Source organism: Pristis pectinata, chromosome 4 (assembly GCF_009764475.1).
Source record: "Pristis pectinata isolate sPriPec2 chromosome 4, sPriPec2.1.pri, whole genome shotgun sequence".
NCBI classification, from domain to species: domain Eukaryota; kingdom Metazoa; phylum Chordata; class Chondrichthyes; order Rhinopristiformes; family Pristidae; genus Pristis; species Pristis pectinata.
The window spans coordinates 119,805,252-119,830,772 of record NC_067408.1 but is presented as its reverse complement, the minus strand read 5'-3'; the positions used below and the strand labels follow the sequence as shown (position 1 = coordinate 119,830,772).

Sequence of the window (25,521 nt, the reverse complement as noted above, 5' to 3'; positions counted from 1 at the left end):
CTGCCCCCACAACCTCTGCCGGCAGTGCGTTCCACACACCCACCACACTCTGTGTAACAACCTTACCTCTGACACCCCCTTAATGGGACATCCCCTTGAGGGATGGAGTTATAGGGAGAGGTTGGACAGGCGAGGACTTTATTCCTTGGAGCATAGGAGACTGAGAGGTGACCTTATAGAGGTGTATAAAATCATGAGGGGCATAGATCGGGTGAATGCATTCAGTCTTTTTCCCAGAGTTGGGGAAATCAAGAACTAGAGGGCACAGGTTTAAGATGAGGGGGGAAAGATTAAATAGGAACCTGAGGGGTAACTTTTTACACAAAAGACCCGTTTCCATGCTCTCGTATAACTTTTGTATAACTCTGTCACTCTAAGATTTGTGTTAGCTGTGCAACACAGTTGGAAGTTTGTGTTCCCCTGTGTAATGCAGCCAGCAAGTGTACCTGGGGGTTGTAAGCTGTGTGTGCACGGTGGCTCCTCTGTGACAGAGCAGGGTGTGCTCTCCCCTCCTTTGCCTGACAGACGGCCTTTTGTTTGGATTGTGAGCTGTTTGGCCTGAGTCAGTTCTCTCTGTCTGTGTGCTATTCACTCACCCTTCCATTATCTGCTGACAGACAGCACATTTTCCACTCAATCATGATCTTACTGTTCCAGAATCATCCCGATTGCCGTTCTATTCAGTGGCACAAGTATATAAGCAGGAGGACTGCTGGGCTCGTCAGTGCTGCAGTCGGTGTGGAGGGAGATCAGAAGTTCCTGGCACTATGGAGCTTGCAATTCAGTATCCATGGTTCAGGCGTTCCCTGCCGAGCTTCTACCCCAGCCGCCTGTTAGAGCAGCTGTTTGGAGAGGGGCCCTTTGACTATGACCTCCTCCCTCTCTTCTCTTCCACCATTAACCCCTTCTATAGACCGCCACTCTTCCGCAGTTTGTTGGACTCGGGTATTTCTGAGGTAAACTTTGTGTCTGATGAGATTACTGCTTCTGTCCATGACCAGGTCTCTGCTGTTGCCGTGGGACCTCTGATATCTCTCCAAGGTTCACTTCCCTTGTTGCTTGGAGTTTGGCTTTACTGCAGCTCAGAATCCAGGTTTGATCTGAAGAGGGGGTGAAGGGTTAGGGGGTGGGTCAGGGGTGAGAGGTGAGGGTTGGTGAGGGGGTGAGAGGTGGTGGGGAGGGGGTTGGGGGTGAGTGAGGAGGTGAGGGGTAGGTGAGGGGGTGTGGATGAGGGTGAGGGTGAGGGGCAGCTCCATAGGGAGGGGCGAGGGATCCAACAGCAGGGAGAGGTGGGGTGTAGATAACCGTGGCGACTGGGCACGGTTCCCAGGCCCGAGGATCAACGTGTCCCTGAGCAGGGCCAGGATTCTCCAGCTTCCCGAGTGTTGCCCCTCCCAACTTCCACACCATCCTTCAAGGTCAATGCAAGCTTCCTCACCCCCGACCCCCAACTCCCTCACCCTGACCCCCTCGACCCCTCACACACCCACTAACCCCTGCACCGGAAACCCTGGAGGCTCCGTCACTGAGGAAACACGAAGCTCTGTGGGTGGAGGTTTGGACACACACGGATTTGGATCCAGGACCAGCCAGGGTTTCTCCGGCAACAGACAGGCACTGGGCCTGAGTGCCTTCTCCTGCTTCCGGTTCCAGTGAAGATCGAAGAATTGGTTCATCCATTCACCCTGGTGTGAAGTTCCTCCACCCAAGAACTTCAGTGGAAGCCCACTTTCTCTACTCCATTCTACCATGTCACACTTAACGCTGCCACTCACTACATTTTATGCCCTCCCTTCAGCATATTCTTGCATTGTTCTAACTTTGCAAACTTTCAGTAACCTTTCTCTGAGGCACCAGTTCCAGTGTGGACCTGCTGGGCTGGTGTGGGTTTCCCTGTTGACGCTGACAGTGGGTCTGTGGAGCCGCGAGGCACCCAGTCCAGTTCCTCATGTGACGCACAGGAGAGTCCCACACATTGCAGAGGTGATCCTCCTGTCCCTGGGGGGGTCAGACTGTGTGTGCACTCTGACCCTGTGCCCTAGGGATCAGACTGAGTGCACTCTGACCCTCCTGGCCACCCTGTGTTGCAGGTTCGCTCTGACAAGGATCGATTTACGATTAACCTGAACGTCAAGCACTTCGGCCCCGAGGATCTGAGTGTGAAGATTGTCGATGACTTTGTGGAGATTCACGGGAAGCATCCAGAACGACAGGTGAGACTTGACAAGACTTGCTACCTGATAATGACTTAGACATTATAGCAGCCTTGATTAAGGAGTTTTCCACTGGTGTGAATCTTGTGGTTGGTGGTGAGGAAGAAGGTTCCAGCTACAGGAAGACATCAGTGGGGTGGGTGGCAGGTAGAACCCAGACTGGAGAGGTGTGAGGTGGTGGACCTGGGAGCCGGTGAGGCTGAGGGACTACACGGCAAGTGGTGAGGGGCCTTGGAGTGCATGTCCACAGATTCCTGGAGGCGACAGAACAACCGAACTAGGTGCTAAGGAAGCAGACAGCACCCTAGTCATTGATTAGTCGAGGAGAGAGGACTAGAGCAGGGCATCTGGTTAAACATTAGTTAAGCACTGGGTACAGTTCTGGTCACAACACCAGGGAAAAGGTAGAATTGTGGAATATTTGCCACACAGAGAGGCCACAGCCCATTGTGGCCTGTAATGAGCCTAATCCCACCTTCCACCACAGGGTCCAAGCCACTCAGCCCCTCGAGCCTGCTCCACCATTCAATATGACCATGGCTGATCTATACTGGCTCCAACTCCTCTTCTGTGCCAGCTCCCCATCAGTCAGTCCCTCAATCTATCTACCACTTAAAATACTTCTAATGAGCTAGTCTCCACCACATCTTTTGTGAAAGGTAAATCCTGCTTGACAAACTTGCTCAAATTCTTTGAGGATGTGACAGGGAGTGTTGATAGAGGGGAACCTGTAGATGTAGCGTATTTAGATATCTAAAAGGCATTTGACAAAATGCCACATAGGAGGTTGGTGCATAAATTAAAAGCCCAAGGGATTGGAGGAAGTGTGTTGGAACTGGCTGTCTCATGGAAAACAGAGCTGAAATAAATGGGTCTTTTTCAGACCAGAAGGAGGCAACTAGTGGAGTACCTCAGGGATCAGTTCTTGGCCCACAATTGTTCACTGTTCACATCAATGACCTGGAGTAAGGAACAGTGTGCAAGGTTTCTAAATTTGCTGATGATACAAAAATAGATGGAAGGATCTAAAATAAGGAAACTGTGATTCTGCAGTAGGGTAGAGAAAGAGGGAGTGGGTGAGCAAGTGACTGGCAAATAGAGTTTAACATGGGAAGTGTACATTACAAAAATTGAGGGACTGAGTATCGAGCCTTGTGGAACTCCACTGTTAACACCACTGCAGCCACACAAACACCCGTTAACCTTTGTAAACACCCTGCAGGTCAGGGATTGACTGATGACGAGTCTTCAACCTGAAGTGTTCATGCTTTTCTCTCTCCACAGACACTGCCTGACCTGCTGAGAGTTTCTAGCATTTTCTGTTTTTATTCCAGATTTCCAGAATCTGCAAATATTTATTTTTATTTACCCAGTAACCTTTTGCTTCCTGGCTTTTGAACTGGATTTGCCACACTCCCTTGGATCCCATGGGCTTTTACTAGGTTGTCCAGCCTACCGTATAGGACCTTGTCAAAAGCCTGAGTGAGATCTGTGAAGACCACATCAGCTGTACCATCCTCATCAACCCTCCACGTTCTACATCCTCAAAAAAATTCTATCAAATTTAGCAGACTTAACCTTCCCTTAACAACTCTACGTTGACTGTCCTTGTTTAATCTGTACCTTTCTAAATGAAGGTTTATACTGTCCTTGGACCAGATAACTCACCCACTAACAAAGTTACATTAGCCCAGCCTGCCGTTACCGTTTTATCCCACTGTTGCATTTTGGGAAGTTAACCCAGGGCAGGACTTGCGCAGGAAATGGCAGGGCCCTGGGGAGTGTTGTAGAACAGAGAGACCTAGCGGTACAGGTACATTGTTCTCTGAAAGTGGTGACACAGATAGACTGGGTGGTGAAGGTGGTGTTTGACACACTGGCCTTCATCAGTCAGGGCATTGAGTTGGGACATCATGTTGTAACTGTACAAGTTGAACTATTGTGTGCAGTGCTGGCCACCCAGCTACAGGAAGGATGTTATTAAGCTGGAAAGGATGCAGAAAAGATTCAAAAGCATGTTACCAGGCTTGGAGGGCTTGAGTTACAAGGAGAGACAGGATAGGCTGGGATTTTTTTTCCTGGAGCGAAGGAGGCTGAAGGGTGACCTTACTGAGGTTTATAAAATCATGAGGGATGTAGAGTCACACAGCACAGAAACAGGCCCTTCGGCCCAACTGGTCCAAGCCGACCAAGATACTCCATCCAAGTTAGTCCCATTTGCCAGCATTTGGCCCATAACCTTCTAAACCTTTCCAATCCATGTACCGGTCCAACTGTCTTTTAAAAGTTGTTACCTGCCTCAACCACGTCCTCTGACATAGATACCACCTTTTGCATAACAAAGTTGCCCCTCAAGTTCCTATTAAATCTCTCCCTCTCAACCTGAAACCTGTGTCCTCTACTTCTTGATTCCCTATCCCTGCGAAAAAGACTGAGTGCATTCACCATATCTCTGCCCCTCATGATTTTATACACCTCTATAAGATCACCTCTCAGTCTCCTATGCTCCAAGGAATAAAGACCCAGCCTGTCCAACCTCTCCCTATAACTCAGGCCCTCAAGTCCTGGCAACATCCTTGTAAATCATTTCTGCACTCTCTGCAGTTTAATAATATCTTTCGTACAGCAGGGCAACCAGAACCAGACGCAATACTGCAAGTGCGGCCTCAACAACGTCCTGTACAACCACACCATAACCTCCCAATTTTTATACTCAGTGCCCTGACTGATGGCCAGCGTGCCAAAGCCTTCTTCACCACCCTGTCTACCTGTTACTCCACTTTCAGTGAATTCCAAGGCCCCTCTGTTCTACAATGCTCCCCAGGGCCCTGCCGTTCACTGTGAAAGTCCTACCTGGATTTGACTTTCCAAAATGCAACACCAAGATGCAACTACATACTGGTCAGGTTGACCTCAGTGTGGGGAAAGTTCCAGAAATAATAATCAGGGACACAACTAGCATTTACTTGCACAAATGTGCATCTTTTAAAGACAAATTGTGTGTAGCTAATCATAGTGCCACCTAATGATTGGCAATGATAATGAAGGGCCTGTGACACTTTACTCTGTACTGTTATTGTTTTTACCTGTACTAAGGCTACTGGGGAGAGCTTAAACTAGAGTTGTTGGGGGGTGGGATCCGTACTGGAGAGACTGGGGAAGAGGTGTTTGGCTCTCAAATAGAGGAGGCTAGGAGTAAGTACCATAGGCAGGTGATAGAGAAGGGCCGTGTTCAGACAGGCTTGAGATGTGTCTATTTTAACGCAAGGAGTGTTGTGAACAAGGCGGATGAGCTTAGAACTTGGATCGATACTTGGAGCTATGATGTGGTGGCCATTACGGAGACTTGGATGGCTCTGGGGCTGGAATGGTTGATTCAAGTGCCGGGTCTTAGATGTTTCAGGAAGGACAGGGAGGGAGGCAAGAGAGGTGGGGGAGTGGCACTGTTGATCAGAGATAGTGTCACGGCTGCAGAAAAGGTGGACGTTGTGGAGGGATTGTCTACAGAGTCTCTGTGGGTGGAGGTTAGGAACAGGAAGGGGTCAATAACTTTGCTGGGTGTTTTTTATGGGCCGCCCAATAGTGACAGGGTTATTGAGGAGCAGATAGGGAAGCAGATCCTAGAAAGGTGTGAGAATAACAGAGTTGTTGTGATGGGGGATTTTAATTTCCCAAACATTGATTGGCATCTCCAGACAGTGAGGGGTATAGATGGGGTGGAGTTTGTTAGGTGTGTTCAGGAAGGGTTCTTGACACAGTATGTAGATAGACCTACAAGGGGAGAGGCTGTGCTTGATTTGATATTGGGAAATGAACCTGGTCAGGTGTCAGATCTCTCAGTGGGTGAACATTTTGGTGATAGTGATCATAATTCTATCTCCTTTACGCTAGCACTGGAGAGGGATAGGAACAGACAGGCTAGAAAGGTGTTTACTTGGAGTAAAGGGAATTATGAGGCTCTCAGGCAGGAAATTGGAAGATTAAATTGGGAACAGATGTTCTCTGGGAAAAGTATGGAAGATATGTGACAAATATTCAGGGGGTATTTGTGTGGAGCTCTGCATAGACATGTTCCGATTAGACAGGGGAGTCATGATAGGATACAGGAACTGTGGTGTACGAAGGCTATAATAAATCTAGTCGAAATGAAAAGCATACAAAAGGTACAGAGAGCTACGTAATGTTAGAGATCTGGACGAGTACAAGGCCAAAAGGAAGGAACTTAAGAAAGAGATTAGGAGAACCCGAAGGGGACATGAGAAGGCCTTGGCGGGCAGGATTAAAGAAAACCCCAAGACGTGAAGTACTCTTCACAAGTATGTGAAGAGTAAGAGGATGAGATGCGAAAGGATTGGGCCTATCAAGTGCAGCAGTGGGAAAGTGTGTATGGATCCGGAAGAAATAGCAAGGTACTTAATGAATACTTTACGTCAGTATTCACCACGGTAAAAAGATCTGGGGGATTGTAGTGGGGACTTGCAGCAGCCTGAAAAGCTTGAGCATGTAGATATTAGAAAAGAGGTGGTGCTGAAACTTTTGGAAAGCATCAAGTTAGATAAGTCACCGGGACCGGATGAGATGTGCCCCAGGTTGCTGTGGGAGACGAGGGAGGAGATTGCAGAGTCTCTGATGATGATCTTTGTGCCGTTGATGGAGATGGGAGAGGTTCCGGAAGATTGGAGGGTTGCGGATGTTGTTCCCTTATTCAAGAAAGGGAGTAGGGATAGCCCAGGAAATTATAGACCGGTGAGTCTCACCTCAGTGGTTGGTAAGCTGATTGAGAGGCAGGATTTATGAACATTTGGAGAGGTATAATATGATTAGGAATAGTCAGCATGGCTTTGTTAAGGGCAGGTCCTGTCTTACGAGCCTGATTGAATTTTTTGAGGATGTGACTAAGCACATCAATGAAGGGAGAGCAGTAGATGTAGTGTATATGGATTTCAGCAAGGCATTTGATAAGGTACCCCATGCGAGGCTTATGGAGAAGGTGAGGAGACATGGGATCCAAGGGGACATTGGACATTGCAGTGTGGATCCAGAACTGGCTGGCCCACAGAAGGCAAAGAGTGGTTGTTGAAGGGTCGTATTCTGAGTGGAGGTCGGTGACCAGTGGTGTATCTCAGGGATCTGTACTGGGACCCTTACTCTTTGTGATTTTTATAAATGACCTGGATGAGGAAGTGGAGGGGTGGGTTAGTAAGTTTGCGGATGACACGAAGGTTGGGGGTGTTGTGGATAGTTTGGAGGGCTGTCAGAGGTTACAGAGGGACATAGATAGGATGCAGAGTTGGGCTGAGAAGTGGCAGATGCAGTTCAACCCAGATAAGTGTCAAGTGGTTCATTTTGGTAGGTCAGATATGTTGGCGGAATATAGTATTAATGGTAGGGCTCTTGGCAGTGTGGAGGATCAGAGGGATCTTGGGGTCCGAGTCCACAGGACGCTCAAAGCGGCTGTGCAGGTTGACTCTGTGGTTAAGAAGGCATATGGTGTATTGTCCTTCATCAATCGTAAAATTGAATTTAGGAGCCGAGAGGTAATGTTGCAGTTATATAGGTCCCTGGTCAGACCCCACTTGGAGTATTGTGCTCAGTTCTGGTCACCTCACTACAGGAAAGATGTGGAAGCCATAGAGAGGGTGCAGAGGAGATTTACAAGGATGCTGCCTGGGATGCAGAGCATGCCTTATGAAAGCAGGTTGAGGGAACTCGGCCTTTTCTCCTTGGAGAGACGGAGGATGAGGGGGGACCTAATAGAGGTGTATAAGATGATGAGAGGTATTGATCGGGTGGATAGTCAGAAGCTTTTCCCCAGGGCTGAAATTGTGGCCACAAGAGGACATAGGTTTAAGATGCTGGGGAGTAGGTATAGAGGAGATGTCAGGGGTAAGTTTTTTACTCAGAGAGTGGTGAGTGCATGGAATGGGCTGCTGGAAGCGGTGGTGGAGGCGGATACAATAGGGTCTTTCAAGAGACTGTTAGATAGGTACATGGAGCTGAGTAAAATAGAGGGCTGTGGGTAAGCCTAGTAATTTCTAGGGTAGGGACATGTTTGGCACAGCTCTGTGGGCCGAAGGGCCTGAATTGTGCTGTAGTTTTTCTATGTTCTACATCAATGCACTCTGTACTAACTCAATGTAACTGCACTGTGTAATGAATTGACCTGTATGATCAGTTTGTAAGACAAGTTTTTCAATGTACCTTGGTACAAGTGACAATAATAAACCAATACCAATGATGATAACAATAACAATACTACCACCTAATAGAAGCAGCCCCACAAGGCTGCATCCTCAGCCCTCTACTCTACTCCCTATACACATGACTGTATGGCCAGATTCTGCTCTAACTCCATCTACATGTTTGCAGATGATACCACCATAGTGGGCCTTATCTCAAATAACGATGAGTGGGAGTACAGGAAGGAGATAGAGAGCTTAGTGGAATGGTGTCATGACAACAACCTTTCCCTCAATGTCAGCAGAACAAAAGAGCTGGTCATTGACTTCAGGAAAGGGGGCGGTGTACATGCTCCTGTTTACACCAACGGTGTTGAGGTCAAGAGGGTTGAGAGCTTTAAGTTCCTAGAACGAATATCACCAATAGCCTGTCCTGGTCCAACCACCAGGTTCAAGGACAGCTTCTATCCCACAGTGATAAGACTATTGAATTGTTCCCTGATACGATGAGATGGACTCTTGACCTCACAATCTACCTTGTTATGACCTTGCACCTTACTGTCTACCTGCACTTCACTCTGTATTCTGTTATTTTTTTTACGCTGTACTACCTCAATGCACTGTGTAATGAATTGACCTGTACGATCGGTATGCAAGACAAGTTTTTCACTGTACCTTGGTACAAGTGACAATAATAAACCAAGACCATTAACAGGTTTGTATCAAGACTGGAGCCCATGGAATGAAAGTCGTTCTAACAGACAGAACACAGAATGGTTCAGCACAGGAACAGGCCCTTCGGCCCACCATGTCTGTGCCAACCATGATGCCAAGTTAAACTAATCCCCTCTGTCCGCATATGGTCCATATCCCTCCATTCCCTGCCTGTTCATGTGCCTTTTAAACGTCATGATCATATCTGCTTCCACCATCTCCCCTGGCAGCCTGTTCCAGGCACCCACCACTCTGTGTGTAAAAAAAATCTTGCCTCACATATCTCCTTTAAATATTCCCGCTCTCACCTTAAACCTATGCCCGCTAGTTTTTCTGCCCTGGGAAGAAGACTCTATCTGCTCTATTGATGCCTCTCATTAATTGATAAACGTCTCTCAAGGCATCCCTCAGCATCCGACGCTCCAGAGAAAACAATCAAGTTTGCACAATCTCTCCCGGTAGCCAGTACTTAAAAAAGCATTTAGACAGGGCTATGGATAGCAAAGGGGATATGGGCCAAATACAGGCAAATGGGCCGGTCAGACTTGGTTGGTGAGTTGGGCTGAACGGGCTGTTTCCGTGCACTGTAAGTGTATAATTCTCTAATCCAGGCAACAACCTTGTCAACCACTTCGGCACCCTCTGCAGAGCTGTGCACAGTACTCCAAGTATAGTGAGGAGAGGCACAATTCTGAAAGGTACAACAACGAAGAGACGGAGATTTATGTGTGTGGTTTATCAAAGGTGACAGGTTGAGAAAGTGCTCAAAACATCGTACAGGATCCTGGGGTTTATCAACAGAGGCGGAGAGTTCAAGTCCTGAGGGAACTTTACAATACTCTGCCATAGTTGCAGGATCACGTCTAGTTCTGTAGGAGAGATGTGACAGCTCTGGAGAGGGTGCAGAAGAGACACTGAAGTGATCCAGTTCATGGGTGGACAGGAAAACCTGGGTGTTATTTTCCTTGGATCAGAGGAAGTTGGGAGTGGATCTGATAAAAGGTTTAAAGTCATGAAGGCTGAAGGTAGAGACTGTTCCCTGGTGAAAGGTCAAGAACCAGGAGTCACCTAATGCAGGTATTGGTGAAGGAGTTAAAGTGACCCGAGGAAAACATCTTTACACACAGAGTGCTCAGGGTCCAGAGTGTCCGGTCAGAGGACATGACTCCCTCAGCTGTCATGGACACAAGGTGAGGAACGTGGGGGAAGTTTGGCTTTGTTCTTGCATGGATTATGAACAATGATTCTTTTTCTTCAGGAAGAACACGGGTGGGTTTCCCGCGAGTTTCACCGCAGTTACCGGCTCCCCAGAAACCTGGACCTGGCAGCATTCAGCTGCACACTGTCCAATGAAGGGTTACTGACCCTCTGCTGCCCCAGGCTCCACACAGATGATCCAAAGCAAGAAGAGCGCCCCATCCCCGTGACTCGGGAGGAGAAGCAGTGCACAGAGCCCGAGAGCAGAGCTGAGCCATGAGCTGGAGAGATGGTGATGTGCAGGCGGTGGTGGGGACCCTGGTGATCTCAGGAACAGAAGGGGACCATCAGCCCAGGCACGTTAACATCACTCCCCACTGAGCCGCCTCTTACCACCTATGACCAAATGTCTTTAATTTTATCAATAGTATGCATAAAAACCCTCAATAAACATTTAGACTTGTGCACCATGGCTGTAGATTCTGTACAAAATGTAAAGAAGGGCTCAATAGTCACAGATCAATTCAACAAATTGAAGGGGATCCAGCAGAGTGGGAATGAGCCAGGAGTGAGGTGGTTAACCTGAGGAGTATGCAAGGGAGTGGGAGACAGGCGAGGAGTACAGTCGGGGGGGGGGCAGTGGTTGGTGGTGAGCAGTCAGTCTAGGGTCAGTCCAATAGATAGAGCAGATACAGACTTAATACTGGCAGAACACAAGGTTAGATTGCATCTATTTTATACAGGGAGTCTGACTGATAAGGCAGATGAACTGGGAACAATATCACATTTCTGCATGTCATCACAGACACGACTGAAGGACAGGAATGTCAGCTGAACATTCCGGGGTATGGAATCTTCAGACATAACAGGGATGTTAAGGAGCCCACTATGGCAGTCCTGAGGCAGGATATCCTAGAAAGCTCAGAATAAAGGCGCAAGGAACTTCAAAACGCAAGGGGCAATCACTTTGTTGGGGATATACTACTGGTGAGGGCCCGCCGAGGTCCCACAGACCTGCTGTGAGGATGGCACATTTCCCCTCACAGGGCTTTACAAAAACTGATAGTTTCATGTCACCGGTGACAGTCAGGGTCGCCGGTGTCAGTCAGGGTCGCCGTTACAGGGTCATACAGCAGGGAAACAGGCCCTTTGGCCAAACTCCTCTATGCTGACCGTATTCCGTCATAAATTCCAGATTGTTGATGCCTGCAGCTGCCTTTAGTATCCCAGGAGCCTGTGTTACTGTTTGTAGCAGGTACTACACGGGGCAGACTGTCCGACAGGGTGGGAGTGAGGCCAACCATTGAGTGATGGGTGGGAGGGGTTGACATAGACCAGACCCCAGATCCGGACACTGTTCAGGAGTGCCAGCACTACTCTGCACCAGGCACCCCTCCCCCACCAACCCTTCCACTGCTCCCCTCCACCCATCAGTCCTGCTCCCCCACCCCCAACACCACAATGTCCTCACTTCTCCAACTCCTCCCCCCTCTCAACCCACCCCTGCTGCAGTGCAGAGAAGAACTCGGAACGGAAACTGTAAAAAATACAGGGATCACTTTATACAAATACAGTGCTCTGACATCTGAGAACTTCACAGACATTTAAATAAGGTGTTTAAAAATTGATCATTCCTACTTTATATTGGATACAAATTGGAAGAGATGATTGCACGACCCTCAGTGGATCAATCATTGATTGGACCCAAATGTTACAAACGTTCACACAAGCAGCAGGTTCTCCGCTTCCCGAGGATTCCACCCACATCCCGAGCCATCGACTGTAATTCCAGGAATTTCAGACCCAAGGCCAAACAAATCCTGGGTTCTCCTGAAGCACTTTGCAGAAAGCGATGACCTTGCTCCGAAACACCCTGGAATCATACAGGAAGTCCGGCTCAATTTGTCCAGAAACAGTAACTTTGTTCCACAGTGGCAATGGTGGACGTTCTGTGTGGGGGAAGGGTCTGACCTCCACCTCATCGCCTGCTGACCCCACAGATTTCAACGCAAGAAGCTTCAAGTGGCTGCCAGATGCCTCGGTCAATCGGTAGTTAAAGTGCCTTATGCTTCAATCCACAGTGTTGAAACAGCATTCTTTGGTTACTGATGTTCCACAGACACCACACACTGGGAGAGTTATAGGACTGAGTTCCAACAGATTCTCAGCCCCAGGGTTTTATTGCTTGAGGTTGTTGGATGCAGAGTTCATGGATCTGAAACTGCCTAGTTCACCAACACAACCTTGCTGAGTCGTGCTGCTGGGAGGTCCTCCATTTCACAGTCTGCCTGCAGCCCCTGGCTCTGCTGGAGGTACTCGGAGAACACAGGAGGGAAGTGGAAGGCAGCCAGAGAGCAGCTGAGCGGTGACGGGACGGTGCAGCCCGTCTGTGGGTCGTCTGAGGGAAGGTTGAGTGTGGTCGGCTGCAGAACGGCCCGCACTGGGCTCTGGAACACAGGACCCTGGACTGCACTGGGTGGGGGGAGGAGGGCAGCCTCCGGGACACTGAGGTATTTCAGCTGCAGCTCTCTGCAGAGAGAAGAGATGAATTAGACGTTTCTGAACACCACCCCCTTGCCAGCCTCCCCCCAACCCACTCCCCGTCCCTCCTCACCTCCTCCCCATCCACCCCCTTCCCACCGCCCCCCATCCTCCCCCCAACCCACTCCACATCCCTGTCCCTGGCCTCCCACCCCCTGTCCGCACTGCCTCCCCCATCCCACCGACTCCCTCCACCCGCACCGACCACGCCGTCTCACTGACCCCCCAACACCTATCCCTACCCCGACTTACACATCCCACCCACAGCACCGTGACCACCCCCGCCCCCCAGACCCCCAGACTCACCGGTGCTGGTGCAGGAGTTGGTGGGACAGGGAGGCTCCTTCGGTGGGTCCTGGGGTAGTGATGGGGGTCCGGGCGGCACTCCCCTCCTGAATCAGAGAGCACAGTGAGAGTGGGTGGGGGTGGGGGGGGACATGAGGGGGTGGGGCGGGCGGGTGGACTGGTCTGGGGGCCGAGGGGTGGGACTGGTCCGGGGGCGGGGGGAAGACTGGTCCGGGGGCGTGGGCAGGAGGGTGGGACTGGTCCGGGGGCGCGGGCGGGGGGGTGGGGGGGGGGACTGGTCCGGGGGCGCGGGCGGGGGGTGGGGGGGGGACTGGTCCGGGGGCGCGGGCGGGGGTGGGGGACTGGTCCGGGGGCGCGGGCGGGGGTGGGGGACTGGTCCGGGGGCGCGGGCGGGGGTGGGGGACTGGTCCGGGGGCGCGGGCGGGGGGGTGGGACTGGTCCGGGGGCGCGGGCGGGGGGGGGGGGACTGGTCCGGGGGCGCGGGCGGGGGGGTGGGACTGGTCCGGGGGCGCGGGCGGGGGGGTGGGACTGGTCCGGGGGGCGCGGGCGGGGGGGTGGGACTGGTCCGGGGGCGCGGGCGGGGGGGTGGGACTGGTCCGGGGGCGCGGGCGGGGGGGTGGGACTGGTCCGGGGGCGCGGGCGGGCAGGGGACTGGTCCGGGGGGGACTGGTCCGGGGGGCCGGGGACTGGTCTGGGGGCCGGGGGGGACTGGTCCGGGGGTGCGGGCGGGGGGGTGGGACTGGTCCGGGGGCGCGGGCGGGGGGGTGGGACTGGTCCGGGGGCGCGGGCGGGGGGGTGGGGGGAACTGGTCCGGGGGCCGGGGGGACTGGGCACCAACAGCAGGGGGATGACAGTGAACGGCTGCAGACGACGAGACTTACGGGCAGCAGGTGTACAGGCCGATCCCACGGAGAGAGGCTGTGGGGAGGGGGCCAGTGGTGCCGAGACAGCCCCCCACTCCGGTAAAGCCAGGGGCTCCCTCTTGCCCGGGCGCTTCGGCGCACAAAACGCGGAGGCTTCAGTCCTGGGGGTGCGTGGGGAGGCAGAGACAGAGGCTGTGAGAGGGAAAGACTGAGAGACCCCCTGATACAGAGAACACCCCCCCACCCCACCCCCATACACACACACAGAAACCCTCTCTCCCACCAGACAACCCCTCCCACCCCGACACAGTGCCACTCCCTTCCCTGTATGCGGACACAGGGTGAAGGGACAACACAAAACACTGGAGGAACAGCGGGTCGGGCAGCATCTGTGGAGGGAAATGGACGGTCAATGTTTCAGGTCAAGACCCGTCCTCTGTTCCTGACCCAAAGTGTCGACTGTCCATTTCCCTCCATGGACGCTGTCCGACCTGCTATTCCTCCAGTGTTTTGTGTGTTATTCCAGATTCCAGCACCTGCCGTCCCGCGTCTCCGCAGTGAAGGAGGCATTTGACCCGTGGACCTTCATTGGTCGGGGCACTGAGTACAGGAGTTGGGACGTCGTGTTGCAACTATACAAGTCATTGGTGAGACCACACTTGAAGCACTGTGTGTGGTTGTGGTCACCCAGCTGTAGGAAGGGTGTCATTAAGGTGGGAAGGGTGCAGAGGAGGTTCGTGTGGATGTTCCCGGGACTGGAGGGCTGGAGCTATAAGGAGAGACTGGACTGGCTGAGTCTGTTTTCCCCGGAGCGAAGGAGGTCGAGGGGTGACCTGATAGAGGTTTATAAAATCATGAGGGGCAGAGATAAGGTGGGTGATCACAGTCTTTTCCCCAGAGTAGGGGAGACTTAAACTAGAGGACACAGGGTGAGCTGCCAGAGGAAGTGGTTGAGGCAGGTACATTAACAACATTTGGACAGGTAAATGGATAGGAAAGTTTTGGAGAGACATGGGTCAAATGCAGGCCAATGGGATTAGTTCAGGTCGACGGTCGGAGGATGAGCTGGGGCCAAGGGGCTCTTTCTGTGCTGCACAACTCCCTGACTTTGGAGGACACATTTAGGGTGAGGGGGGCCTTCCTCACCCAGACAGCGGTGAGTACCTGGGACACAGGGTTGGGGAGTGGGTGAAGCTGGGTCACTGACCGCGTTTGTGTCTGCAGTGACACAGGAAAAACACGAACCTCAGACCCCCTCCCTCTCGGACGCCCCCCCCTCCCTCCCGGACACATCGCCTCCCTCCTCCCCTGGACTCCCCCCATCGATGTCCCCTCACCCCTCTGGACTCACCTGTGGTCAGGGTGGTGTCAGATGCCCTCCTGCCCTCCTGGAAGGTGCCAAGAGGGGAGTGGGTGTCTTGGTGGGCAGGAGGCGGTGGGGCCGGAGCCGAACTGTGGAATGTGAGGGGCTGGATCCAGGACAGGGCGGTGCTGACGGACGGAGCGGTGCCAGACGAGGACATCAGACAGCTGTCAGAACAGGCAGCCTCGGGCACCGCAGGCTGGTGACCCCGGTCTGTGGGAGAGGGAGAGATCAACGTGTCTGTGCTCACACCTGGTCACACTGACCCCGACCCCGGCGGGGCGACCCCGTCCTCTGACCCCACCACTCACGCCTGACCCCACTGGGGCAAGAAACCCCAAACCCTGACTCCACCACGGACCCCTGACCCCACCCAAGGGTGAGACCCTTGACCTCACCCAGTTAGGGGTACAATCACTGCCACCCCGTGGTCAACCATCCCCAACAGTTGGACTGGTAAGTACAGTCTGACACTGATAACTTCCCTGTACTCCCCTCGACACCTCCCTAACCTCTGACACCTCCCTACTCCCCCACGTTCCCTCCCCACTCCCGACCCCTCCCCACCCCAACCCCTCCCCACCCCAACCCCTCCCATGTTCCCTCCCCACCCCAACCCCTCCCATGTTCCCTCCCCACCCCGACCCCCGAGGATCGGGCAGACACTTACCGGGAGCGGTGTGGTGACTGAAGATGGCCGACACCTCAGCCACGGTGTGCCGCCGACTGCCCCCAGCCCGAGGTTGGAAGGGGCTCAGCACCAACCCCATCACTTCCTCATCTGGCTCCGGCCCCTCCTCCCCACTGATGGAAACTCCCACCAAACCGATAGGAGACATGGATCGCTTCCTGGTTGTGACTGACGGTTCCGCTGGGCGAAGGACTGGCTGCTTGAAAGGGAAAGCAGAGGTCAGATCCTCACCCAGCCAAACCCATCACCGCACACAACACATGGCCTGTCGCTGTCTCCACTGCCCTTCAGCCCATCAGGTCTGTGCTGAGCACCAGGCAAGAATTAATCCCGCCTGCCCGTACGTGGTCTGTACCCGTCCACCCCCTGCCTGTTGAAGTGCGTCTACTTGCCTCTTCAACATTGCTGTTGTACCACCGCCCCTGGCAGTATGTTCCAGGCACCCACTCCTCAGAGTAAAACACTTGCCTCATAAATCCTCCACTCACCTTAAACCGGAGCCCTCTAGTATTTGACATTTTCACCATGGGAAAAAACCCCTGTCTACCCTATCTACACCTCTCATAATTTTATACACTTCTGTCAGGTCTTCCCTCAGCCTCTGATGTTCCAGAGAGAACAACCCAAGTTTGTCCAACCTCTCCTTATAGCTCACGTCCTCTAATCCAGGAAACATCCTGGTGAACCTCTTCTGCACCCTCTCCAAAGCCTCCACACGCTTCCTGTAACAGGGTGACTAGAACTGCACACAGTACTGCGCAGGGAGATCAAACCGGCGTAGGACTTATACAGTGAATGGCAGGCAGGGTCCTGGGGAGTGTTGCGGATCAGAGGGACCCAGGAGTGCAAGTACACAGATCGCTGAACGCGGTGTCACCAGTGAAGAAGGCATCTGGCACACTGACCTCAATCAGAGTATTGAGTAGAGAAGTTGGGAAGTTATGTTGCAGATGTACAAGTCGTTGGTGAGGCTGCACTTGGAGCACTGTGTTCAGGTTTGGTCGCCCTGTTATGGGAAAGATGTTACTAAACTAGAAAGAGTGCAGAAAAGATTTACCAGGATGTTGCCCGGACTTGGGGGCCTGAGTTACAAGGAGAGGTTGCGTAGACCAGGACTTTATTCCCTGGTAAATAGGAGATTGAGTGGTGACCTGATAGAGGTTTATAAGACCATGAGGGGCATAGACAGGGTGAAAGTATATAGTCTCTTCCCCTGTGGGGGGGGGGTGCTAAAAACAAGAGGTCGTAGGTTTAAGATCGGAGGTGAGAGATTTCATAGAACATAGAACAATTACAGCACAATTCAGGCCCTTCGGCCCACAAAGCTGTGCCGAACATGCCCCTACCCTAGAAATTACTAGGCTTACCCATAGCCCTCTATTTTACTCACTCTATATACCTATCTAACAGTCTCTTGAAAGACCCTATCGTATCCGCCTCCACCACCGTTGCTGGCAGCCCATTCCACGCACTCACCACTCTCTGAGTAAAAAACTTACCCCTGACATCTCCTCTATTTCTACTCCCCAGCACCTTAAACCTATGTCCTCTTGTGGCCACCAATTCAGCCCTGGGGAAAAGCCTCTGACTATCTACCCTATCAATACCTCTCATCATCTTATACACCTCTATCAGGTCCCCCCTCATCCTCCGTCTCTCCAAGGAGAAAAGGCCGAGTTCCCTCAACCTGCTTTCATATGGCATGCTCCGCATTCCAGGCAGCATCCTTGTAAATCTCCTCTGCACCCTCTCTATGGCTTCCACATCTTTCCTGTAGTGAGGTGACCAGAGCTGAGCACAGTACTCCAAGTGGGGTCTGACCAGGGTCCTATATAGCTGCAACATTACCTCTCGGCTTCTAAATTCAATTCCCCGATTGATGAAGGACAATACACCATATGCCTTCTTAACCACAGAGTCAACCTGTGCAGCTGCTTTGAGTGTCCTATGGACTCGGACCCCAAGATCCCTCTGATCCTCCACACTGCCAAGAGTCCTACCATTAATACTATATTCTGCCAGCATATTTGACCTACCAAAATGAACCACTTCACACTTATCTGGGTTGAACTGCATCTGCCACTTCTCAGCCCAACTCAGCATCTTATCTATGTTCCTCTGTAACCTCTGACAGCCCTCCAAACTATCCACAGCACCCCCAACCTTTGTGTCATCTGCAAACTTACTAACCCACCCCTCCACTTCCTCAACAGGTCGTTTATAAAAATCACAAGTAGTTTCAAAGGGACATTAGGAGCAGCTTCTTCATGCAAAGGGTGCTGCGTATTTGGAATGAGCTGCCAGAAACAGTGGTTGAGGCGGGCACATTAGCAACATTTAAAAGACATCTAGATAAGTCCATGGATAGGAGAGGTTTATAGGGCTCTGGGCCAAAGGCGGGCAGATAGAACCAGCTCGCTGGGCAACACAGTCGGCATGGACTGGTTGGGCCGAAGGGCCTGTTTCCCTGCTGTATGGCTCTATGACTCTACTCCAAATGCCGCCTAACCAAAATTTTATACAGCTGCAACATGACTTCCTGACTCTTATACTCAATGCCCTGACCAATGAAGGCAAGTACGCCATACGCCTGTTCCTAAAATGCTCTCCCACCAAAGCTCTGATCACCTGGCCAGACTCATTCCCAGTCCAAGGTCTAGAACAGCCCCTTCTGTGGTTGGACTATCTCCACACTACGTCAAGCAACCCTCTTGGATACTCCCAACATCAACCATCCCTTGCCCACACCTGCTGCTCAGACTCACCTGGAGAGCACAGACCAGTTCACACTCTGCGTCAGGTCGTGGCACAGGCAGGGAGAATAGTCCCACGGGCAAGCAGGGGGTCATTAGCTCCACACCAACCTGAAAAACAGGGACAAATTCAGATCATCACTGCAGGGTCTGCTGCAAGGCTCTGACCCGTTACTGCCAAGCAATTGTCTCCCAGTCAAACCTCAGGCTACTTCACACCTTAGAAACACAACTCACCACGGTCTGGGAATGACTGTCACTTGTCCTGGAGCTTTGACACTGAGCTGAAGATGGCCAGTTCACTGCCTGTGTCTGTCTGTGCTCCTTAATCCGCTCTAGTAGGAGGTAGTAGATGGCAGCAAAGTGGTTGTAACTGCTCTTCTGCAAGGACTGTGGATAGAAGTTCCATCGTCAGAACACCGACAATCACCCAAACCCAGCTTCTAATATCTGCAATATCTAACACCAGATATAATTCACATTAAATATCAGAACACTGATATTGTTTAGGGAAACGTTCTACACTTTGCATATTTGCTTGCTGACCGCCTCCCACTCATCACCTGCTGATTACCTCAATGGTCTTCTGTCGGTCTATGCCAAGGGTTTGCATCAGGCTGAGGACTTGCTGGTTATAATTGCCCAGGTTCAAGTTGTAGTCTTGGAAGGAATAAACCAGTGGTTTGTGCAGGAACTCCTGCCCCAACATCCACCGGTGTAGTTTGATCTGTGGGATTGTGATTCGCTTTGCAGGATCCACCACCAACATCCGTCGAATTAAACTTTCACAGTCTGTTGGAGAAATTAACCAGTTACTGTGGATTCAACTCAAAACTGTAAATAAAGACCTGCTCCTAGTCACATTGACACAGAGGCAGGGTGGGCAGGAACAAGGGGTGCAGAGAGACGTACCTTCAGATAGGAAGAAGGGGATTCGGAAGCGGCCCTCGATCACCCGCTGTCTCAGAAGCGGCAGTGTTGGTCCATCGAATGGCAGGGACCCACAGACGAGAACGTACAGCACAACTCCCAGACTCTGTCAGGACAGAAGGCTCATTAGAACCTTGGCTGCTGCCAACGTGTGTAACCAAGCTGCTGTCACTCTACGTACCCAGATATCGAGGTGGGGGCCTTCGTAGTCCTTGCCCTCGAAGACCTCAGGCGCAGCGTATGGGGGACTTCCACACCAGGTGGACAACAGCTCGCCCTGTTTGTAGAAGTTTCCGAAACCGAAGTCTGTCAACAGAGAGGTGATGTCTTAACCAGAGTCCAAGGTTGTGTTGAGCCCGAGGGGCGCGGGACACACAGCAGCTTCGCGGGAGGAAGGCTCACACAATGTAGAGTGCGCGGAACACAGCCCTCTCCCCCCTTGCGGAGCCTGGACCCCGCCTCCCCCCTCGCGGAGTTGGCCCCACACACAGACTGCAGGACTCAGTGGGTCAGGACACCCATGGGGGGAGACGGACAGTCGACCAATCCCCGGCCGGTGCAGTCAGTTTTCAGCATCACAGGTGACCCCCGGTGTTGGTCAGACGGTTCATGACAGTCGGCCGTCACCGTGACTCCCCAGGCCCGGACGACGGGCCGAACGCAGACAGTCGGCCGGACAAACCTGCGAGTTTGATGTCCATGTTGGCGTCGAGCAGCAGGTTCTCGGTCTTCAGGTCACGGTGAACAACACGGAGCCGGTGACAGTGCTCCACCGCTGACAGGATCTGCCCAAACTTGTGCCGGGCCTCTCGCTCGCTCAGTGGCCCCCTGACCGACAGGTAGTCTGTGGGAGACAGACTGTTACTGCTGCCCCCACCGAGAGACACCCCCCCCCCCCCCACCGACACCCTCTCCTCGCTGATCGACGTCCCCCCCACCGACACCCCCCCTCGCTGATCGACGTCCCCCCCACTGACACCTCCTCCTCGCTGATCGACGTCCCCCCCACCGACACCCCCCCTCGCTGATCGACGTCCCCCTCACCGACACCCCCCCCTCGCTGATAGACGTCCCCCTCACCGACACCCCTCCTCGCTGATAGACGTCCCCCTCACCGACACCCCCTCCTCGCTGATAGACGTCCCCCCACTGACACCTCCTCCTCGCTGATAGACGTCCCCCTCACCGACACCCCCCCTCGCTGATAGACGTCCCCCTCACCGACACCCCTCCTCGCTGATAGACGTCCCCCTCACCGACACCCCCTCCTCGCTGATAGACGTCCCCCTCACCGACACCCCCTCCTCGCTGATAGACGTCCCCCTCACCGACACCCCCCCTCGCTGATAGACGTCCCCCTCACCGACACCCCCTCCTCGCTGATAGACGTCCCCCTCACCGACACCCCCCCTTGCTGATAGACGTCCCCCCACCGACACCCCCTCCTCGCCGATAGACGCTCCCCCCCCCACCCCATTGTGTGGGTCTGTTCTCGACTCCCCATGTAGAGCGAGAGAGGAGGCACTCACCAAACATTTCACCGTTCTGTGCAAACTCGGTCACGATGTACAACATGTCCCGCGATTCCATCACCTGCAACAACAGCATCATCGCCCGACTTAAACCACGGTCATGGTTACACACTGTTCACTGTGCACCTCACTGTTCACTGTGCACCTCACTGTTCACGCACACCGCATCACCTCACTGTTCACACACGCACACACCGCATCACCTCACTGTTCACACACACACACACACACCGCATCACCTCACTGTTCACACACACACACACCGCATCACCTCACTGTTCACACACACCGCATCACCTCACTGTTCACACACGCACACACCGCATCACCTCACTGTTCACACACGCACACACCGCATCACCTCACTGTTCACACACGCACACACCGCATCACCTCACTGTTCACACACGCACACACCGCATCACCTCACTGTTCACACACACCGCATCACCTCACTGTTCACACACGCACACACACACACCACCTCACTGGGTTTAGGTGCTCAGCTCCAGCCTGTATTTGTTACGTGCCCCAATACCACTACCATGCTTTCCTACACAACCCCTTCATCAACCCATCTTTCCTACCCATCCTTTCCTTTCACAATATTCTGTGTATGACCCACGCTGTTCCTGCCCCGGGAGTGTGTGATGGGACGGTGTGGAGGGAGCTTCACCCTGTGTCTGACCCCCGGAGTGTGTGACGGGACGTTGTGGAGGGAGCTTCACTCTGTGTCTGACCTGTACCGCCCCTGCTCTGGGAGTGTAAATGGAAACTATAAATTTATAAATCTATATATAAAAAGAAAAACTACAGACTAGATCACACTTGTGGAAGGGTTGGGCATACAAAGAAGGAAACTTGAAATAACTAGACAAACGTGATTTTCAGTGACCGCAGGACAAGTCGTTTCAACTGGTTAAGTGAATGACTTATGTTCCCCAGTGCTCTGCCACATGACCGACACACAGGAAGCTGAATGACAGCAGCTGGTGCTCTGACTGTCCAACAACACAGAAAAGGAAAGCAAATACTGAGGAGCTGAAGGAGACGTGCAGCTCCAGAGAGGACATTCAGACTGTGACATCTCTGTTCCCAGGAACGTTGCTGGATTTACAGGAAAGATCTCAACCCTGGAGGAGGAGTATTACACAATCCTCTCAGTCCCATGACATGTTGAGGCCAGAGGAAATGTCGGCAGGAACAGTGTCTACTGTTCCCGTCTCCCTAAATACACAGCTTCTTCACCAGAGGATTTCCAGAGAATCTCAACAGGAAGTGAAGCGACGTGACTGAAATATGAAGTTCTGAGAAAACACGGAGCGCAGGAAATGACAGGCTGCAAACTGGTAACAGAAGCTGTTAGCACTGGGTGGGGCAGCAGAGTGATACATCGGCAGAGCTCCTCAAATTCAGGGGGACGCTATCCCATCAGGGAGTACTTTGTATTTGTTCATTAGGATTGACTGGGTCATTAGCCACATTGTCCTTATATTTGAGAAATAAGCAAAACTAATCCACTGCCCCGCTCTCCCCCCACAGCCCCGTGTCAATCCCACACTGATCCCACTGCCCCGCTCCCTCCCCACAGCCCCGTGTCAATCCCACACTAATCCCACTGCCCCGCTCTCCCCCCACAGCCCCGTGTCAGTCCCATACTGATCTCACTGCTCCGTACTCTCCCCACAGCCCCGTGTCAATCCCACACTGATCCCACTGCCCCGCTCCCTCCCCACAGCCCTGTTCTCTCCCCACAGCCCCGTGTCAATCCCACACTAATCCCACTGCCCCGCTCTCCCCCCACAGCCCCGTGTCAGTCCCATACTGATCTCACTGCTCCGTACTCTCCCCACAGCCCCGTGTCAATCCCATACCGATCCCACTGCCCCGCTCTCCCCCCACAGCCCTGTTCTCTCCCCACAGCCCTGTCAATCCCACACTAATCCCACTGCCCCCTCTCTCCCCACAGCCGTGTCAGTCCCCACACTGATCCCACTGCCCCCCTCTCTCCCCACAGCCGTGTCAGTCCCCACATTGATCCCACTGCCCCCCTCTCTCCCCACAGCCGTGTCAGTCCCCACACTGATCACACTGCCCCCCTCTCTCCCCACAGCCGTGTCAGTCCCCACACTGATCCCACTGCCCCCTCTCTCCCCACAGCCGTGTCAGTCCCCACACTGATCACACTGCCCCCCTCTCTCCCCACAGCCGTGTCAGTCCCACACTGATCACACTGCCCCATACTCTCCTCACAGCTGTGTCAATCCCACACTATTTCCACTGTCCTGCTCTCTACCAATCTCTCTACCAATGGCCAAGCATCAGTCCCCCTCTCCTGACAGCACACTCCAGGCACCCACCACTCTCTGTGTAAAAATCTTGTCCTGCACACCTCCTTTAAACTTTCCCTCTGTTACCTTAGAGGCATGCCCTCCAGTATTTGACATTTTCATCTTGCCCTAACACACTAGAGGAATCAATCCAAGTTTGTCCAATCCCTCCTGACAGTTAATACTCTAATAGGGTGCATGAACATTCTGGGGATCCTCTTCTGCAGGCTCTCCAAGGCCTCCACATCCTTCCTGTAATGCAGCAACCAGAACTGCACACAGTCTCCAAATGTGGCCTGGCCAAAGTTTTATGCAGCCACAACGTGACTTCCTGACTTTTATACTCCGTGCCCCAACAGATGAAGGCCAGCATTCCGTACATGTTCTTCACCACCCCGTCTACTTGAGTTGCCACTTTCAAGGCCCAGCTGTTCAATGTCATGACTGATCCCGCACTTTCCAATTCCTCAATCCAAACTCCACAAATCTAAAAATCTATCAATCTCCGCCTTCAGTGAGCAGCTGCAGCCCTGCAGTTACGGATTCCGACAGTCCCAGTGAAATTCCCTCCCTTTCTGCTGCTAAACAGCCTCAACAGGTAAAACTACAACAGAACGCCAGAAACTCTGCAGGTCAGGCAGCATCTGTGGGGAGGGGAGAGGTAATGTTCACCAGAGCTGGGACCAGCTGTCTTTGCCAGACTGTGTTGGGGAACATTTGCTCTGCCTCCCTCCCCACAGATGTCGAGTGTTTCCAGCAGCTGCAGTGCTTTGGCTTCCCTGGGCGCCCCAGGCCGTACCTGGTACAGTTTGATGATGTGTGGGTGGTTGAGCAGCTTCATGATCTGCACCTCCCGCTGAACTCTCTGCAGCTCCCGCCGATCTAGACGGCTCTTGTCAATTATCTTGATGGCCACCTGCAGGGACAGGGCAGGAATCATACAGGGTGCAAGGAAAGGTCCCCACCACAGCCCTGCCCCCCTAGACATCCGGCCAAGACCCCCACCTCACCAACAACCCTCACCCCACCCCCCCACCAGCCCATCTACCCCCTCCCCTGCCCCTCCCCCTCACTCCCCTCCAGCCCACTACCTCCCCCTCCCCACCCCTCCTGCACCCGTCTACCTCGCCGGTCCTACTCATCTACGCCCCTCCCCACCCACCTCTCCCTGTACCCCCTCCCACACCCTGAACCCCCCGTCCCCGGCTGCTCACCCGGCTCCTGGTCACCCGGTGCCGCGCCAGCTTCACCACCGCGAAGTTGCCTTTGCCCAACGTGCGCTCGATGTCGTAGAAGCCGACCCTGAGTGCACGGCGGCCGGGGGCGGGGGCCGGGGTCGAGCCCCGCTCCTGGTCCCGGTCGGGCTCGGCCAGCACCATCCCCGGGCCCCGCTCCTGGTCCCGGTCCCGGTCGGGCTCGGCCAGCACCATCCCCGGGCCCCGCTCCTGGTCCCGGTCCCGGTCGGGCTCGGCCAGCACCATCCCCGGGCCCCGCTCCTGGTCCCGGTCCCGGTCGGGCTCGGCCAGCACCATCCCCGGGCCCCGCTCGGACTGAGTCGGAATCCCCACGCCAGCGGGAGCCCCCCTACCATTGACGTCATACTGACGTCAAAAGGACCAGCGCTGCGCGCAAACAGCCGGAGAATGACAGACACGGTCACCATGGTAACGTCCCTGACGTCCCAACAGCCAGGGTTGCCATGACGAATTGGGGCCCGACGTCAATGCCGCTTGTCCAATCGGACGCTGGCTGGGCAGGGCGCCGCCTACTGGGGCTCGGAGACACTGCGGTAAAGGAGGGAGAGGGAGGGAGAGGGAGGGGGAGGGGGAGGGAGGGAGAGGGAGGGGGAGGGAGGGGGAGGGAGGGGGAGGGGAGGGGGAGGGGGGGGGAGGGGGAGGGGGGGGGAGGG

General features: G+C 53.5%; 2 protein-coding genes across 7 annotated transcripts; one reads left to right on the top strand and one right to left on the bottom strand.

Annotated features, from left to right (window-relative positions):
- Positions 1–216: 216 nt before the first annotated feature.
- Positions 217–11,542, top strand: cryaa (crystallin, alpha A). The gene is made up of 3 exons (XM_052014368.1): positions 217–956; positions 2,091–2,213; positions 10,365–11,542. Exons 1-3 carry the CDS (start codon positions 768–770, stop codon positions 10,581–10,583), a joined length of 531 nt encoding a protein of 176 aa, XP_051870328.1. The 5' UTR covers positions 217–767; the 3' UTR covers positions 10,584–11,542.
- Positions 11,543–12,430: 888 nt separating this feature from the next.
- On the bottom strand, positions 12,431–25,262 carry sik1 (salt-inducible kinase 1). 6 transcript variants are annotated; one of them, XM_052014674.1, is made up of 15 exons: positions 25,076–25,259; positions 24,827–25,018; positions 24,412–24,528; positions 21,280–21,343; positions 20,433–20,594; positions 19,932–20,056; positions 19,733–19,856; positions 19,395–19,612; positions 19,058–19,210; positions 18,833–18,931; positions 16,047–16,266; positions 15,365–15,589; positions 14,032–14,174; positions 13,151–13,236; positions 12,431–12,832 (listed from the first exon to the last, which is right to left on the bottom strand). In XM_052014674.1, exons 1-15 carry the CDS (start codon positions 25,142–25,144, stop codon positions 12,529–12,531), a joined length of 2,301 nt encoding a protein of 766 aa, XP_051870634.1. In that variant the 5' UTR covers positions 25,145–25,259; the 3' UTR covers positions 12,431–12,528. The 6 variants fall into 6 exon arrangements, with proteins under 6 accessions (XP_051870634.1, XP_051870636.1, XP_051870635.1 ...); XM_052014676.1 differs by having other exon boundaries at positions 25,127–25,256; XM_052014675.1 differs by having other exon boundaries at positions 24,827–25,057; positions 25,160–25,202.
- Between the last annotated feature and the right edge of the window lie 259 nt (positions 25,263–25,521).